General features: G+C 51.3%; 1 protein-coding gene across 12 annotated transcripts in view; it reads left to right on the plus strand.

Annotated features, from left to right (window-relative positions):
- PTPRS (protein tyrosine phosphatase receptor type S) overlaps positions 1 to 16,920 on the plus strand; it is a 177,220-nt gene that overhangs the window by 115,511 nt on the left and 44,789 nt on the right. For 4 of the 12 annotated variants that reach the window (XM_083483581.1, XM_083483588.1, XM_083483585.1 and 1 more), the window contains exons 12-19: positions 1,421 to 1,447; positions 4,402 to 4,519; positions 5,847 to 6,437; positions 7,207 to 7,304; positions 7,452 to 7,708; positions 9,699 to 9,792; positions 12,472 to 12,684; positions 13,564 to 13,721. In XM_083483581.1, the coding sequence (XP_083339707.1) occupies positions 1,421 to 1,447; positions 4,402 to 4,519; positions 5,847 to 6,437; positions 7,207 to 7,304; positions 7,452 to 7,708; positions 9,699 to 9,792; positions 12,472 to 12,684; positions 13,564 to 13,721 (1,556 nt within the window). The remainder of the gene's footprint in view (positions 1 to 1,420; positions 1,448 to 4,401; positions 4,520 to 5,846; positions 6,438 to 7,206; positions 7,305 to 7,451; positions 7,709 to 9,698; positions 9,793 to 12,471; positions 12,685 to 13,563; positions 13,722 to 16,920) is intronic. The other 8 variants (XM_083483586.1, XM_083483589.1, XM_083483587.1 and 5 more) reach the window with 2 other exon arrangements.

A 16,920-nucleotide genomic window follows, 5' to 3' on the forward strand; every position in this document is an offset into this window, starting at 1 on the left:
CCCTTCCAAGGGAGCTCTAGAGCAGCGGTTCTCAACCTGTGGGTCCCCCGATGTTGTTGGACTACAACTCCCATCATCCCTGAGCTCTGGCCTTGCTAGCTAGGGGTGATGGGAGTTGTAGTCCAACAACATCTGGGGACCCACAGGTTGAGAAAGGCTGCTCTGGAGCGTGGCAACATGAGAACAGGCCTTTTCAGTGGTGGGTCCCTGCTCGTGAAACACTCTCCCCAGAGAGGCTCACCTGTCGACATCATTATCTGCTTTTAGTCAACAAGGCGAAAGCATTTTCCCCACCACACTTCGGCTCTTAGTTATTATCTGCAGCCTCTTGCTAGTGGGCGGATGTTTTAATCCTGCCTTTCAAAAGGGGGAAAAAATGAATCTGTTTCAGATGTTGATATGCTCTGTTTCATATTGCTTTTAACATTACGTATCTGATTATTTACTGTGATCGCGTTGAATTGCTTCGGTAAGAGGGGAAAAAGCTCTTCCTAAATATGTTGGAGGGACACGGGTGGCGCTGTGGGTTAAACCACAGAGCCTAGGGTTTGCCGATCAGAAGGTTGGCGGTTTGAATCCCCATGACGGGGTGAGCTCTCGTTGCTCGGTCCCTGCTCCTGCCAACCTAGCAGTTCGAAAGCACGTCAAAGTGCAAGTAGATAAATAGGTACCACTCCGGCGGGAAGGTAAATGGCGTTTCCGTGCGCTGCTCTGGTTCACCAGAAGAGGCTTAGTCCTGCTGGCCACATGACCCAGAAGGTGTACGCCGGCTCCCTCGGCCAATAAAGCGAGATGAGCGCCACAACCCCAGAGTCGGTCACGACTGGACCTAACGGCCGGGGGTCCCTTTACCTTTTAAATATGTTGGTGGTTAAATCTGGGAGCTTCCGAATGCAAGGCAATATGCACTGCAGCTGAGCTCTGCCTGCATCAAGTATAAATTGGCTTCTGAACCGCTGGTCCATTTGGCTCACCATCGCCCACTCTGACTAGCACCAGCTGTCTAGGGTTTCAGGCAGGGACTGCATGCAAACAGGAGCTCTAACCACTGAGCGACATTCCCCCCACCCCCCGAAAACAAACCTTTCACCTTGAAAATGTTCCACTCTCCGAAAAGTGTTGTTGTTTTCGCCCCAGTTGGCGCCACTGCAGATGCTGCCTTTTCAAAGCTCTGCCACTGCTATCTGAAAGAATCATAAAATTCTAGTTGGGGGGAGCCCAAAGGTCATCTAGTCCAACCCCCCAAGTAGCGCATCCTACTAACCTCATCCCTCCTTGGACCTCCCCCTCTTCACGGGCTTCCGAGAAGCAGGCTGTTTTGCTTCCGAACTGCTCCTCTGCAAACTTTCTCTCTCTCTGTCTGTCTTACACGTTTCTCTTTCCTCTTTCTGTCCTTAACCGCATACCCTCTTTTGCTCAGTGGGAAACCGATGACACTGCAGAATACGTAAGTACGGACTCTTTCTTGTCAGGGTGACCCTTTTGCTCTGCTCCCCAACCCCCTTTCCCTTCCGTTGGTGATGCTATGGCATTTGTGGATTTCTGCTTTCGCCCTTTTTCTCCTTCCATGCCCCGTTCTGGCAGTTTCCATTGCATCTTTCCACTATCATCCATGATGTCTCTCCTAATTTATAGCTCTCAAAGCGGCTTCCAACCACACGTTTACAGTCTGGGGCAAATGTGGCCCTCCAGACCTCTCTACCTGGCCCAGGAAGCTCCCCCCAGGCACCACCACCCATAGCTGTCAACCGTCCCTTATTTGGCAGGAAAGTCCCTTATCCCAGCGCCGTGTCCCGCTGCTGTCCCTTATTGATGATGTCCCTTAAATTTCCCGGGTTTCAAAGGAAGCAGCTCCTCTCCCTCCCTCTCTGCTGGCCAGGGAGGAGGGGGGCTCCAGCTGTGTTGCTTGGCTGTGTTGCTCACCCAATAAGGAGTCTAAGAATGACTGGGGGGTGGAGCTTGCATGCCTTGTGCTGATCAAATCGGCTGCGTTGCCTGGGGACTCGCCTTTGCTCAGCGCTTCCCAGCGGAGAGGGGACGGTGCTTTTCCTTGCTGCATCCCCTTTGCCGGGTTGCTGCGCTGTGGGAACCACCGCTTGAGGCTTCGTTTGGCTGCTGGCTGGGCTTTCTGCCCTTGGCTCAGAAGTTGAACATATCTGTGTTCGGAAAATCCCTTATTTTGGCTGCTGGTCCCTTATTTTCGAGGCTGCTGGTCCCTTATTTTCAGATCTGTAATTTGACAGCTATGCCACCGCCCCCTCGCCAGCCCTGATTCGCACTCTCCTTCCATTTTTTTCTGAGCTCTTCTTGGAAACGTAGTTTGTCCAGAGGGCTGGAATTCGTTCGCCTTGCCTGGAGGATGGAGAGGGGGAAGTAGGGAAAGTAGCCAAGTATCCGAAGGTGGTGTTTGGCAAATCGCACTGCCCAACACTGACAAGTGGCCCCCTAAGGTCACCCAGGAGAAAATGTGGCCCCCAGGTTCGGGGGGAGGGGCCTTCCCCACGCTTTCTGCACAGGAACAGAGACTGCTCAGTGTCCCTGCAGATTCTGGATTCTGCAAGCAGCGCTTCCTGTTCTGTCCAGGGGCCATATCAGCAGAACCTCCCTTCCACCTCCTCTGTAGCAAGCCAGCCGGGCCTCCCTTAGCCCACGGCAGAAGCCCCCTTTCCTTTGCTGGGAAATACAGGGAGGGGGCAGGTAAGCCCCAGCCCAAAGAACTGATCACAAGACCACACCACAGGCACACAATTTGAGCAGCAATGCCAGTAATAATAATAATAATAATAATAATAATAATAATAATAATAAATTAAATTATTTAAATTTAAATTATAAATTAATAATTATTTAAATTATTAAATTATTATTTAAATTTAAATTATTAAATTATTATTTAAATTTAAATTATTAAATTATTTAAATTATTAAATAATAATAATAAATTTTTATTTATATCCTGCCCTCCCCAGCCGAAGCGGCTAACAACAGTAAAATAATACCACATTCTAAAATCAATTCATTATAAAATCAGTTCAAATCAAATTAATAGCACCATTGGGCTAGAGTTTTATGAGGATTACCAAAGGAGGGGGTCAGACTGTGCCCTGGCCAAAGGCCTGGTGGAACAGCTCTGTCTTGGAGGCCCTGCGGAAAGATGTCAAGTCCCGCAGGGCCCTAGTCTCTTGTGACAGAGCGTTCCACCAGATCGGGGCCACAGCTGAAAAGGCCCTGACTCTGGTCGAGGCCAGCCTAACCTCCCTGTGGCCCGGGACCTCCAAGATGTTTTTGTTTGAAGACCGTAAGGTCCTCCATGGGACATACCAGGAGAGCTTTGGATTCCCAGCCCCCACAAATATTTAATTGGGGGGAGCCAAAGGGACCATGGTGGGACGTGGGTGGCTGATCAGAAGGTCGGCGGTTTGAATCCCCGTGACAGGGTGAGCTCCCGTTGCTCGGTCCCTGCTCCTGCCAACCTAGCAGTTCTAAAGCACGTCAAAGTGTAAGTAGATAAATAGGTACCGCTCCGGCGGGAAGGTAAACGACGTTTCCGTGCACTGCTCTGGTTTGCCAGAAGTGGCTTAGTCCTGCTGGCCATATGACCCGGAAGCCTTACGCCGGCTTCCTCGGCCAGTAAAGCGAGATGAGCGCCGTAACCCCAGAATCTTTCACGACTGGACCTAATGGTCAGGGGTCTCTTTACCTTTAAAGGGACCTTGGCTCCTGCCCTTGCTGCCCTGCTCCCCACCTCTCCCGTCTCTGAAACAAGGGAAGGGGGGAGACCCTGGCAAAGTGGCCTTGAGCTGACGGGGCAGTACCCCAAAACAGCTGCATTCACAGTCCCCAAAGGCACCCCCTGCCTGGAATTAAAGCGCCCCATAGCCGCTGCCACCGCCCTCAAACACACAGGCACCCTCTTCCAGAATCGGCTTCTCGGCAGGGGAGGGCTGCATGGTGTTTGCACGTGAAAAGGAGGTTTTTAATCTCCTTGAAGCTGCTCTTTTCCTCCCCTCTCCTCCGAGACTCCGGACTCCTTTGAAGAAGCTGGCAGAGTGTTTTGACAGCGGATGCGTTTTCTGCCGAGATAGAGGGAGAGAAGCTGGGAGGCAGATGGAGGAGCAAAGGGCCCCCCGCCTCTCTCGGCTGCACGTTTTGCATAAAGAGGATTCCTCCGAGCCGCTTGTGTGTGTGTTTTCGTAGCTAAACTGTGTGCATTTCCTTCCCGCAACCTCGCAACCCCGCTTTTCCTCTCGCTTGCGTTGTGTCGTGTTCCCTGCATGCATCGCCGTTGCTGGTCCCCGGTCCCCCCCCCCAGCCACCGCCAAGCTCAAACTGTTCTGCCTTCGGTATTTTAAAAAGGGTACAAATCTCTCTCTCTCTCTCCTCTTGGATTCCCGTCCCCAGGAAATGATCATCGCTGGGCTGCAGCCAGAGACGGCCTATTCCATCACGGTGGCTGCCTATACCATGAAAGGCGACGGCGCCCGCAGCAAACCTAAGGTGGCAGTGACCAAGGGGGCAGGTGAGCGTCTCTCGGAGGGTAACACCGCCAGCCTTCATTGCACAAAGGCAGCTGCAGAATGCTTCCTTTTCTACTTTTAAAATCATTTTTTAAAATATTGTTTTATCATCAACAACCGTTACTAAACCCAGAAGCTCAGCATCAGGGTATAGTCTCTGATTGCCTGGGAAAAGCCCTGGAGAGGAGGGGACTTTGGCAGCTGTGGGGAGGCGAGGATTTTCAACTCAACCTTCCGGGGATGATCTGCTGTGCTCAATAATAGTAGTAGTAGTAGTAGTAGTAGTAGTAGTAGTAGTAGTAGTAGTAGTAGTAAATAATAATAATAATTTATTTATTTATTTATTATTTATACCCCGCCCATCTGGCTGAGTTTCCCCAGCCACTCTGGGTGGCTCCCAATCAAGTGTTAAAAACAATACAGCATTAAATATTAAAAACTTCCCTAAACAGGGCTGCCTTCAGATGTCTTTTAAAAATAAGATAGCTGCTTATTTCCTTCACATCTGAAGGGAGGGCGTTCCACAGGGCGGGCGCCACTACCGAGAAGGCCCTCTGTCTGGTTCCCTGTAACTTGGCTTCTCACAGGGAGGGAACCGGCAGAAGGCCCTCGGAGCTGGACCTCAGTGTCCGGGCAGAAGGATGGAGGTGGAGACGCTCCTTCAGGTATACAGGACCAAGGCCGTTTAGGGCTTTAAAGGTCAGCACCAACACTTTGAATTGTGCTCGGAAATGTACTGGGAGCCAATGCAGATCTCTGAGGACCAGTGTTATGTAGTCCCAGCGGCCACTCCCAGTCCCCAGTCTAGCTGCCGTATTCTGGATTAGTTGTAGTTTCCGAGTCACCTTCAAAGGCAGCCCCACGTAGAGCGCATTGCAGTAATCCAACCGGGAAATAACTAGAGCATGCACCACTCTGGCCAGACAGTCTCTGGGCAGGTAGGGTCTCATCCTGCGTACCAGATGGAGCTGGTAGACAGCCGCCCTGGACACAGAATTAACCTGCGCCTCCATGGACAGCTGTGAGTCCAAAATGCCTCCCAGGCTGCGCACCTGGTCCTTCAGGGGCACAGTTACCCCATTCAGGACCAGGGAGTCCCCCACACCCGCCCGCCCCCTGTCCCCCCAAAACAGTACTTCTGTCTTGTCAGGATTCAACCTCAATCTGTTAGCCGCCATCCATCCTCCAACCGCCTCCAGGCACATTAGGCCCGACATCCCACCAAGCCTGTGCAAGTCGTGTTCTTGCTCATCAATTCCCAACTCACACGGTGTGCAATTCACTGCCGCCTCTCCTCCTGACCTGGTCTGCCTCTCTTCTCTTCCCAAGTCCCAGGGAAGCCAATCTTGTCCGTCCACCCGACTCAAGAAAACGCCCTGCTGGTCAAGTGGGAGCCTCCTCTGGACGCAGAGGGTCAGGTGCTGGGCTACCGCTTGCAGTTCGGCCGCAGGGACGTTGACCCCTTGGCGACGCTGGAATTCTCCTCGGAGGAGGACAGGTACACCGCCACCAACATCCACCGAGGGGCCACCTACGTCTTCAAGCTGGCCGTCAAAAGCCGGCCCGGCTTCGGGGAGGAAGCGGTCCAGGAGCTCACCATCCCAGAAGACGTGCCCAAGGGCTACCCGCAGATCCTCGAGGCCAGCAACATCACCTCCAAGTCGGTGCAGTTCCACTGGATGCCCCCGGTCATGGCCGAGAGGAACGGGGTCATTGTGAAGTACACCGTGGCCTATCGCGAGGCCGCCTCTTCCGGGAGCCCGCAGGAGAAGGATCTCCCTCCGTCTCCCGAGAACTCGTACACGCTGAACGGCCTCAAGCCCAACACGGCCTACGATGTTAAAATCCGAGCCCACACCAGTAAAGGTCCGGGGCCGTACAGCCCTTCTGTCCAATACCGGACGTTCCTCCTGGACCAAGGTAGGACTTGCCGACTTCTCCACGGTGACTCTCTCTCCCTGTATCCTGAGCTGCTCCCGGGAGGCAGAGAAGTAAACAAAACAAAGCGATTAAAAATGAAATGCAAACAAAAACACGCAAGCCCGCAAATCAAAAGCCATTAAGCTCCCCGCTGGCTTGGAAGACAGGCGTGCAAGTACGTTCCTTTAAAAAAATAAAATATCAAAATTAGAAAGGCAGGTGGATTCTCTCTGCCTTCGGCAGGTAAGTCCTCTTTCCTCTTTCTTCCGAAAGTCAAGTCCAGACAGTCCTCCTTGATTGACAGCTGGGCGGAGCAGTCGCTATCACAGGTGGGAGGAGCCTTTTCTTCTGCTTTCTCGCCTTTTCTTTCTCTTTTTCTCTTTCTCTCTCTCTCTCTCTCTTTTGCAAACCACAAAACAGGGGAAGGGGAGATAAACAAAACACGAGCCCCACATGTCCGTCCCCCCGCAGAGGCCCTTTTCTCCTCAGCAGCCAATCAGGAGCTACGTAGCCTGTTTTCAAGGGGCGGGCACAGGGAGGAGGGGCGTGTCCCGTTGTGTGATGTCATGGCACCAGGGTTGGGTGCGGGATGGAACGGAATGGAATGGGCAACCTTTCTGGGCGGAAGCCATAGCGTTGTGTATTTCGGAAGGCATTGCCGATTGGTTGGAAGATGATTCTTGCTGGTTGTTTGGAATTCCAAAATGTGGCTCTTTTCACCCCATTCCCCTTGCTCCCCGCCTCCCCTCACTGCTTTTCTTTCCAACAGTTTTCCCCAAAAACTTCAAAGTGAGGATGGTGACCAAGACGTCCGTTCTCCTAGGATGGGAATTCCCCGAGAATTACAATTCTGCCGTTCCGTACACGGTACAGATTTATATTATGTTTGGGGAGCGTTGCGCTACCTGTAACGGGTGGAGGGACCTCCCTTTCACCCCGAGGTTCACGTTCCCTCACTTGCCAACCTCTTGTAAATCTCGATTCACTTCTCCCCTCCCCCCCCCCGAACTTCAGATCCAGTACGAGGGCAAAGAGATCGAGGTGGACGGCCGTGCCACTAAGAAGCTCATCACGAACCTGAGACCTCACACGTTATACAGGTTCATCCTGAAAGGTCCCAAGGGCACTCTGGGGAACCTCCAACAACAGGTAGAGGTTTCGACGGCAGCCAACCTGCTCAGCCGGAAGCCGGAGGTGACCTACAGACACGACCTGGACGGGAGCATCGTGGTGAACCTGCCGGAAGTGAAAGGCTCAGATTCACCTGCGCAGTACGTAAAAATAACGGGGAGGCGGTGTTAGGATATTTCCGTTCCTCCTTAAAAAGGGAGCAGGCTGTTGTGTGTCACAAGCCTGCGCACTTCCTGCTCACAGGGAGTTTCCGTTTTGTTTATAGCTTTTGCTTTCTGTCTGTTGCCTCGACACGAAGGCAGGCAGTCATGTTTTGCCTTTGTTCTGACCAACGCTGCATAAAATTGTAAATAATAATAATAATAATTTATTATTTGTACCCCGCCCATCTGGCTGGGTTTCCCCAGCCACTCTGGACGGCTTCCATAGAAACCAAAAAACACTAAAATATCACACATTAAAAACTTCCCTGAACAGGGCTGCCTTCAGAAGTCTTCTAAATGTCAGGTAGTTGTTTATCTCTTTGACATCTGGTGGGAGGGTGTTCCACAGGGAGGGCGCCACCACCGAGAAGGCCCTCTGCCTGGTTCCCTGTAGCTTTGCTTCTCGCAATGAGGGAACCGCCAGAAGGCCCTCAGCGCTGGACCTCAGTGTCCGGGCAGAACGATGGGGGTGGAGACGCTCCTTCAGATATACTGGACCAAGGCCGTTTAGGGCTTTCAAGGTCAACACCAACACTTTGAATTGTGCTCGGAAACGTACCGGGAGCCAATGTAGGTCTTTCAAGACCGGTGTTATGTGGTCTCGGCGGCCACCCCCAGTCACCAGTCTAGCTGCCGCATTCTGGATTAGTTGTAGTTTCCGAGTCACCTTCAAAGGTAGCCCCACGTAGAGTGCATTGCAGTAGTCCAAGTGGGAGATAACCAGAGCATGCACCACTCTGCTCTTCTGGGTGCATCTTCTGCTGTGGAGTCTACTGCAAGGGCAGGCACATCTTACCCATAGGTGCTAGGGGTGCGGGGTACCCGGGCACCAGTCCAGGGGCCAGGAGTTGAGTCCGGGGAAAAGCCCGCCACCGGCTAGAGCGCCACGGCGGGCTTTTCTGCTGCAGGCGGCTCTGCGCCATGAGTTCGAGGGCGACCAAGCCAGCAAGATGCTGAGGCGGCCGGCTGGCTCCGCCCTCCTGCGCACCCGGGACTGGGCAACCTGGGGGGTGAATCTTTGCACCCCAGTGCTGCATATGCTTAAGACAGCCCTGCTGGGAAGTCAAGCAACCTGCAGCCCGCAAGCCTGGTTTCATGTAGCTCCCTGCCAAGGATTTTAATGTATTTATTTCTGAATAATAATGGTGAGAACAATGTCACGCTGGGGTGTGGGGTGGGGACTTAAAGACGTTGCCGAGTTCCCAAAAATAGACCAGAGGCAATTGTATTTCATCCAGCAGAGCTTTACTGCTACTGAAGGCAAATGAGCGTAATGGTCAGAAATCCAATGCATTCAGGATTGGCCCCGTCCATAAGAAATCCAGTTGCAGCTTAACTTAAAACTTACAAGAACTTATAATAAGACTAAACCGTAACACTATAGCATACAGAACACCACACCAGAACAAAGAGATAGAATCAGAACATAAGTAAAAACCAGGCTCCTTCTGGCCTTACTATTATAGTCAGCATGACCTTGACAGAAAGAGATAACAGAACCAGTTCAAACCCGCTGTACTCAGCTTCTCAGAAGGAATAACCCAAACAAGAACCTTCTTTCACACAGAGAGGAAACCTTCCAGAACCCTCCTGAACTCAACAGAACAAGAAAGATCTCTACACATCAGATCAATATTTTCTGTACTAAGAAATGCAAACAGACAAATAATAATAATCTTATTATTAATATGCCGCCCATTTGACCGGGTTGCCCCAGCCACTCTGGCAGGCTCCGGAAAAAATATTAAGCACAATAAAAAAGACAAATTGCCCTATATCCCTTTTTTAAAAAAGTTTAAAATTCTGTGGTATTTCATTCCACCTTTAACCTTTTATTTCTTAGCTAGGGTGGTCCTTCGCTGCCATTCTCTCTTTCGTTTTTAGCCTGTTCCCCGTCTCAGTTCCTTCTCCTTTCCCGATCTGCCAGGGCATACTACATCGTGGTCGTTCCCCTGAAGAAATCCAAAAGTGGCCAGTTTCAGAACATATACCACAGTCCGGAAGAGATGGACTTGGAGGAGGTGAGTGACAGCCGTCATTCATGTACCCCTTACCCCAGCCCTCTTGTGTACACTCGGGGTTGGCCCAGGACATCTCCCAGAATCCTCTTGGGTAGATCAAAGAATGTGGGGCAGTGGGATGATTTAGGGGGTGCAAAGAGGTGGCGGGGGGGGGCGGGCGCTGGAGCAATAAATGACTACCAGACTTTGAAAACCTGGTATCACTCCATCAAGTTTATCCAGTTTGTTGAATTCATTCAACTAGCTTTTGAATAAATGCGCAATTAAATTTTGCTGTTCTGGATTTTCTTTTACTGTTCTCCTTTTCAGTGGGTTCTGCAAACCGCTGTTCTGAACAATGCTTTTTATAGGGTAGGGGGAAATGGGGGTGAGTTTATGGAACCGGGGGGGGGACGGACTTTGGGAAGCACTTCTCTAAGACCTCAGCAAATGTTGGAGGAAGTCAACCCTGGATATTTACAGAGGCCTACAAACTTGTAAGTCTGTCAGGAGAGTCTACTGCACCTCGAAACCTGCCTGTTTCTAGCTGTGGGCACTCACAAGTTTCTAGACCTCATTGCCGCAGAGAGAAGATTTGAAAGTGGTGCATAGAGAAGTTTTAAGTAGCCCAGGGATGGAGGGCTTGGGGCAGCTTGTTGTGGGGCAGGGAGGGGGAGCTTCTGCCCTCTGGGTGCTGCAGAACTACAACTCCCATCAGCCACAGCAGTTGCCAGGGATGATGGGAGTTGTAGTTCAGCAACAAGCAGAGGCCCAAAAATGGCCCCCATACCTGGCTTAGAAGGAACTTCCATAGCAGTGTGGAGGCCCAACACAATTTCATATATAAACCCTCTTTCAGGGGCATATTTAGGCACAGCTAAACTTTGGTCTCCGATTCTTCCAAAGAATTGCAAAGTTGGAAGAGACCCCCTGAGGGTCAGCTAGCTTAACCCCTTGCAATACAGGAATCTCAGAACGGGGTCCCCCATCCGATTGGAAACCACACCGGGCCCCGCTTAGCTTTGCAAGCGTGGTAGCACTTCTAGGAAGGTCTGTGCCATTGTGCCCCCTGAGGGATAAGTCAGCACAAGACTTTTAAATCTCAAGGTCATGAGTTCGAGCTTCACGCTGGGTGAAAGATCCCTGTATTGCATGGAGTCGCATGATCCTCAGGGTCCCTTCCAACTCTGTGAAGAAGGATTTATATCAGTAGACCAGAGGTCCGCAACCTAAGGCCCATAGGCCAGAAGCGACCCATAAGGGTTGCTTAACTGGCCCATGAGCCACCCCCGAACCGAGCCACCCACTCGGCAAGTCCCCACGCACAGCACTAAACCAGCGCGGCACGGGGGCTCTCTTCCGCGGCTCCGAAAATCAGTTCTGCACATGCCCAGACCATAGCTGTCAGCTGTCCCTTATTTGGTGGGAAAGTCCCTTATCCCAGCGCCGTGTCCTGCTGCTGTCCCTTATTGATGATGTCCCTTAAATTTCCCAGGTTTCAAAGGAAGCCGCTCCTCTCCCTCCCTCCCTGCCGGCCAGGGAGGAGGGAGGCTCCAACTGGGTTGCTTGGCTGCCTGGCCCGCCCCCCTCCGGCCTCCTCTCACCAGCCTCGGCCCCCGGGAGCCCCTCCCCGCCGGGACTGAGGAGCCTTGAGACCAGAGCAAGGGCAGCCATAGAGAAAGCAGTTCAGAGAGAGGAGGAGGAGGCAGAGGCGGAGGCGAGGGCAGGTGTTCCAAGGGCTAACCATAGAGGGGGAAAGCGGAGGAAGGACCGCAAGTGCTTCTCCCATAGATTTGTAGTGGTAGACTAGCATAGATGGTCTGATCTGCGGGTTCACTTCGGGTGCTATTCCCCCCCCCCCCCATCTTCCTCCCACCCGGCCTGATGGAACTGAGAGCTGCAGATGGAGCACGAGAGAAAAGATACAGAACTGCAGCAGCATCTTCGTAGCTTGGACTTCGTTTTGCGCGAAAAGTGGTTGCTGCTTGTAGTTCTTTAATTGCAGTGTTTCATCGGCCGGTGTCTTGAGCAGCAACCTCTGGAAACGAAGGGCTAAAAACCAGCGCTGCTCTCCAAAATTATCTGGTCCCTTTTTAACTTTGTATTTCAGCTGGTTGACTAAAATCCCTTATTTTGGCTGTTGATCCCTTATTTTCGAGGCTGCTGGTCCCTTATTTTCAAATCTGTAAATTGACATTAGGAAGAACTTCCTGACAGTAAGAGCTGTTTGACAGTGGAATTTTCTGCCAAGGAGTGTGGTGGAGTCTCCTACTTTGGAGGTCTTTAAGCAGAGGCTTGACAACCATATGTCAGGAGTGCTCTGATGGTGTTTCCTGCTTGGCAGGGGGTTGGACTCGATGGCCCTTGTGGTCTCTTCCAACTCTAGGATTCTATGACAGCTATGGGCCAGACGCCGAAAATCACTTCTGCGCAGGCGCAGTTTCCGGCGCCGGTCTGGCCCACGGAGGTTCTCCGTGCGTCTGGCTCATGCCCAGTAAGCCTTGCTGGCCTCTGCAGTAAACACTGCCCAGACCCTTATATTTTCTTCTGAGACCGTTCTCCCTGAGGGAGGCTGGGATAGTTTAATAAAGAAGAAGAGTAACCATACCTTTGTGCACCCGGAAGCTTTTGTCTTGCCTTCTTCTCAATCTCTGTGGTGCCTTGCGTAGCTGATTTGAACCTCGTGGTCCCCTTCCCCAGTTGATCCAGATCTCGCGGCTGCAACGCCGCAGCCTCCGCCACTCCCGCCAGCTGGACCTCCACAAGCCCTACATCGCAGCCCGCTTCAACACCCTGCCCTCCTACTTCATCCTCGGGGACTTGAAGCGCTACGAGGGCTTTGAGAACAAAGCCTTGGAACCCGGTCAGAAGTACGTCATTTTCGTCCTGGCTGTGCTGCGGGCCTCCGATCCGGTGAGTCCTCTCCTGCTTCTGAACTTTGTGGGTAATGCTCTGGATTCTCTTGGCTCAGACAGATTGCATCCAATGTGATTTGAATCCCCGCAACAGAGTGAGATCCCGTTGCTCTGTCCCAGCTCCGGCCAACGTAGCAGTTCAAAAGCACGCCAGTGCAAGTAGATAAATAGGTACCGCTGCGGCGGGAAGGTAAACGTCGATTCCGTGTGCTCTGGTTTCCGTCACGGTGTCCCGTTGCGCCAGAAGCGGTTTAGTCCTGCTGGCCACATGACCTGGAAAAGTTGGCTCTCCTAGTTGCTCCTCTCCTAGTCTTGAAAACCCCACCAGTGCCAGATATAGGGTGGCGAGCCAAAGGGGGCAAATAATAATAATATTACATAATAAATAATATTAATTTAAATCCCTATATTTATACAAGTACCAACTGAGAAGATTGTTTTACTGACGTTACATATGTTTCTATATGATTTATGCTGCATTTGCAGCATAGTATGTCCTGTTCTGTTCTGTTACTACGGTGTATTGTTTGTAAGCTACTTTGGGATTCATTTGAATGAAAAGCAGCCTAGAACTACTAATAAATCAATCAATATCCATTAAAAAAAAAAAAACATGGAAAAGCTTCGACCCACAATATAGATGCAACCCTTTCCAGCAAGTTTTTTTTGCAGACCCCTGCAGAACACCACCAGCATTAATTTAACACCACTGTTAATTTAACTGCAATTCTTACATTACAGCCGGGGGCTGGACTAGAGGACCGCTGTGGGTCGCTCTTCCAGCTGTTTGATTCTAAGCGACTCCACGTTTGCCGTCGCCTGCGCATTACTGATTCCCTTCCCTCGGCTCTCCTTGTCTTCTCTCCCTCTCCCTCAGTTATACGCCGCCAGCCCCTTTTCAGACCCGATCCAGATAGACAACCCGGACCCACAGCCAAAGATTGACGGCGAGGAGGGACTGATCTGGGTGATCGGACCGGTCTTGGCCGTGGTCTTCATCATCTGCATCGTCATCGCAATCCTCCTCTACAAAAAGTGAGTGGGTTTTGTGTGCACGTTTTGCGCTTCCAAAGCATGTGTGTGGACCCCCATGCTTCTGGCTGTGTGGTATAGTGGTTAGGGCAGTGGCTCAGAGTAGGCGATACTGCCCCCTGTGGGTCAGTGGGGTGATCTTGAGGGGGGCGTGCTGGGAGGCAGGGGGCACTCAACAACTCACGGTCTTCCAAAAGCTGGTGTCACTATCTCCAGGCACCACTATGCATTAGAAGTAGAATACAGTGGTGCCCCGCAAGACGAATGCCTCGCAAGACGGAAAACTCGCTAGACGAAAGAGTTTTCCGTTTTGGAGGTGCTTCGCAAAACGAATTTCCTATGGGCTTGCTTCGCAAGACGACAATGTCTTGCGAGTTCCTGCTGGTTTCCCCCCCCCTTTTTCTAAGCCGCTAAGCCGCTTATCAGCTGATCCAATCAGCAGATAAGCCGCTAATAGCGCTAATCCGCTAATCCGTCGCAAGACGAAAAAACCGCTAGACGAAGAGAATCACAGAATGGATTCTTTTCGTCTTGCGAGGCACCACTGTAATACCACTTAAAACAGGCATGTCCAAAGTCTGTTTCAGGGGCCTCATTCAATCATAAGACGCACCTAGTTTTTGGAGGAGGAAAACAAGAAAAAAAATACCGTATTTTTTGCTATATAAGACACACCAGACCACAAGACGCACCTAGTTTTGGGAGGAGGAAAACAAGAAAAAAAATATTCTGAATCTCAGAAGCCAGAACAGCAAGAGGGATCGCTGCGCAGTGAAAGCAGCAATCCCTCTTGCTGTTCTGGCTTCTGGGACAGCTGCGCAGCCTGCATTTGCTCCATAAGACGCACACACATTTCCCCTTACTTTTTAGGAGGGGAAAAGTGAGTCTTATAGAGCAAAAAATACGGTGTTCTGAATCCCAGAAGCTTGCTGTCCTGGCTTATGGGATAGCCACGCGCAGCCTCTCCTGGGCTGGGGAGGCTGTGCGCGGCTATCCCATAAGCCAGGACAGCCAGCAGGATCGCAGCGCAGCGATCCTGCTGGCTGTCCTGGCTTTTTGCTTGGCTGCGCTCAGCCTCTCCCAGGCAAGGGGAGCCTTCATCCCCTGCCCGGGAGAGGCTGCGCACGGCTAAGGCTCCCCCAAAAGCCGCGCACCCTTTAAAGAGCGCACGTAGCGTGTGTGCAGCTCTTTAAAGGGAGCGTTGAGCAGAGCCTCCCGCCTGCATTCGCTCCATAAGACGCACACACATTTCCCCTTACTGTTTAGGAGGGGGAAAGGGTGTCTTATAGAGCAAAAAATACGGTATATGTCCTGGGGTAAAATCCTAAAAAAAGCTCAGCAACTTTGAACGCATGTTCACTTCATCAAATCTGGCCCTCTTTGGAAAATGTTTGGGCACCCCTGATAAAACAATAATGGCTCCCCCTTCCCCCCCAGTGAATCCTGGGAATTGTAGTTTGCTAAAGGAGCCAGTTGTTGTTGGGAGACAACCTCGCAGAGCTTCAATTCCCAGAGTTCCCTGGGGAAAGGGGTCGGCTGTTAAAGCGCTCTGACCTTTGAAGTGTTGGAGAGCCGGCCAAAATCTCTGGCAGAAGACTGCGAGGTTTGGACCCGGCGCAAGATGGCTCCTTCCCTCTGGCAGATTCCTGGGGATGATCTGCAAGCGACGCTCAGCACCCTTAGCAAACTACACCCCCCAGAATGCTTTGGGGGCGGGGGGAGCCATGGCCGCTTTGTGATGGGCTGTGACCTTTAATATGTTTAATACGGCACCTCACTCTTGAATGTACGGTGCTTGTGGGGACACAGCGAAACGAGAATCAGCTCCGTTTGAATCTTCGCATGTGATTTAGCTGCGATTCGTACATGGCTGGGGGCTGGACTGGATAACTCTAGAGGTCCCTTCCAACCCCAGAGTCCTGAGTTCATCCATTTTATGGAGTTAAACTAAGCCATTTCCATTGTACTTTTAACACGGTGTAATCATGGACGTTTTGAAATCTATTGCGTTGCAATCTTCCTTAGCGGTGCCATGCAAAACTTTGAATAATGCTTTTTTTATAGGGTAGCACGGCACTGGGGATGAGTTTGGCAGTGGCTCCAAATCAGAAACCGCTGAGTTAGAATATTGGGCTCGGACCTGGGAGTCCAGGGTTCGAATCCTGCCCACTCGGCCACATGTAGCTCACTGAGTTGACCGTGGGGACCAGTCCGCTTCTTTTCTCAGCCTGGTCTACCTCACAGGAACGTGGTGAGGATAAAACGAAGGAACACTGAAGATTATTTACTTGCCGCTCTCCGAGCTCCTTGGAGGAAACATGGGATATAAATCAAATTGGTGAATAAATAAATAAATGTGGAAGATTGTGCGTGGCAGGGGGGAGGTAAGGGATTCCTTTCGCTTCCTATGGAAGTGTCAGGAGCTGCCATGACTAGAGGCAATATGTTGCAAGGGGTCAGTCACACACACACTTTATTATTTATACCCCGCCCATCTGGCTGAGTTTCCCCAGCCACTCTGGGTGGCTCCCAATCAAGTGGTAAAAACACGATAAAACATTAAAAACTTCCCTAAACAGGGCTGCCTTCAGGTGTCTTTTAAAAATAAGATAGCTGCTTATTTCCTTGACATCTGATGGGAGGGCGTTCCACAGGGCAGGCGCCACCACCGAGAAGGCCCTCTGTCTGGTTCTCTATAACCTCACTTCTCGCAGTGAGGGAACCGCCAGAAGGCCCTCGACACTGGACCTCAGGATCCGGGCTGAACGATGGGGGTGGAGACGCTCCTTCAGGTATACAGGTATATACGACCCACTATTTTAAAGATTCCTACAATTCAGATGGTTGAGAGTCCTGGTGAAGGGGTGTGAAGGGCGACTCTCACTAACCTCATCTTTATCTTTTCCTCCTTCTCTTCTTTTTTCTTTCTTTCTTCTTTTACTGCTTCCCTGGACAGCAAACCAGACAGGTAAGAGTTTTTAAAAGCTCCCCGTCTCTGATTCAGGTGGCAGTCAGCTGCACCTTAGGAACCAAAAGGCAATCAGTAAAGCAAAGGTGGCACTTTAAGCTGCAGCTGAGCTACTGAAACATCGCTGTTCCTAAAAAGTGCCAGCAAGGTTTAACCCTCGAGTAAAGAGGGGCGACAACCCAAAGGGGATGATATTGCAACCTGTCCAAAAACAGGTTGCAGGTGGAGAGGGCA

The sequence above is a fragment of the Podarcis liolepis genome, assembly GCF_965112155.1.
Source record: "Podarcis liolepis genome assembly, chromosome: 18".
In the NCBI taxonomy this organism is placed as follows: Eukaryota; Metazoa; Chordata; class Lepidosauria; order Squamata; family Lacertidae; genus Podarcis; species Podarcis liolepis.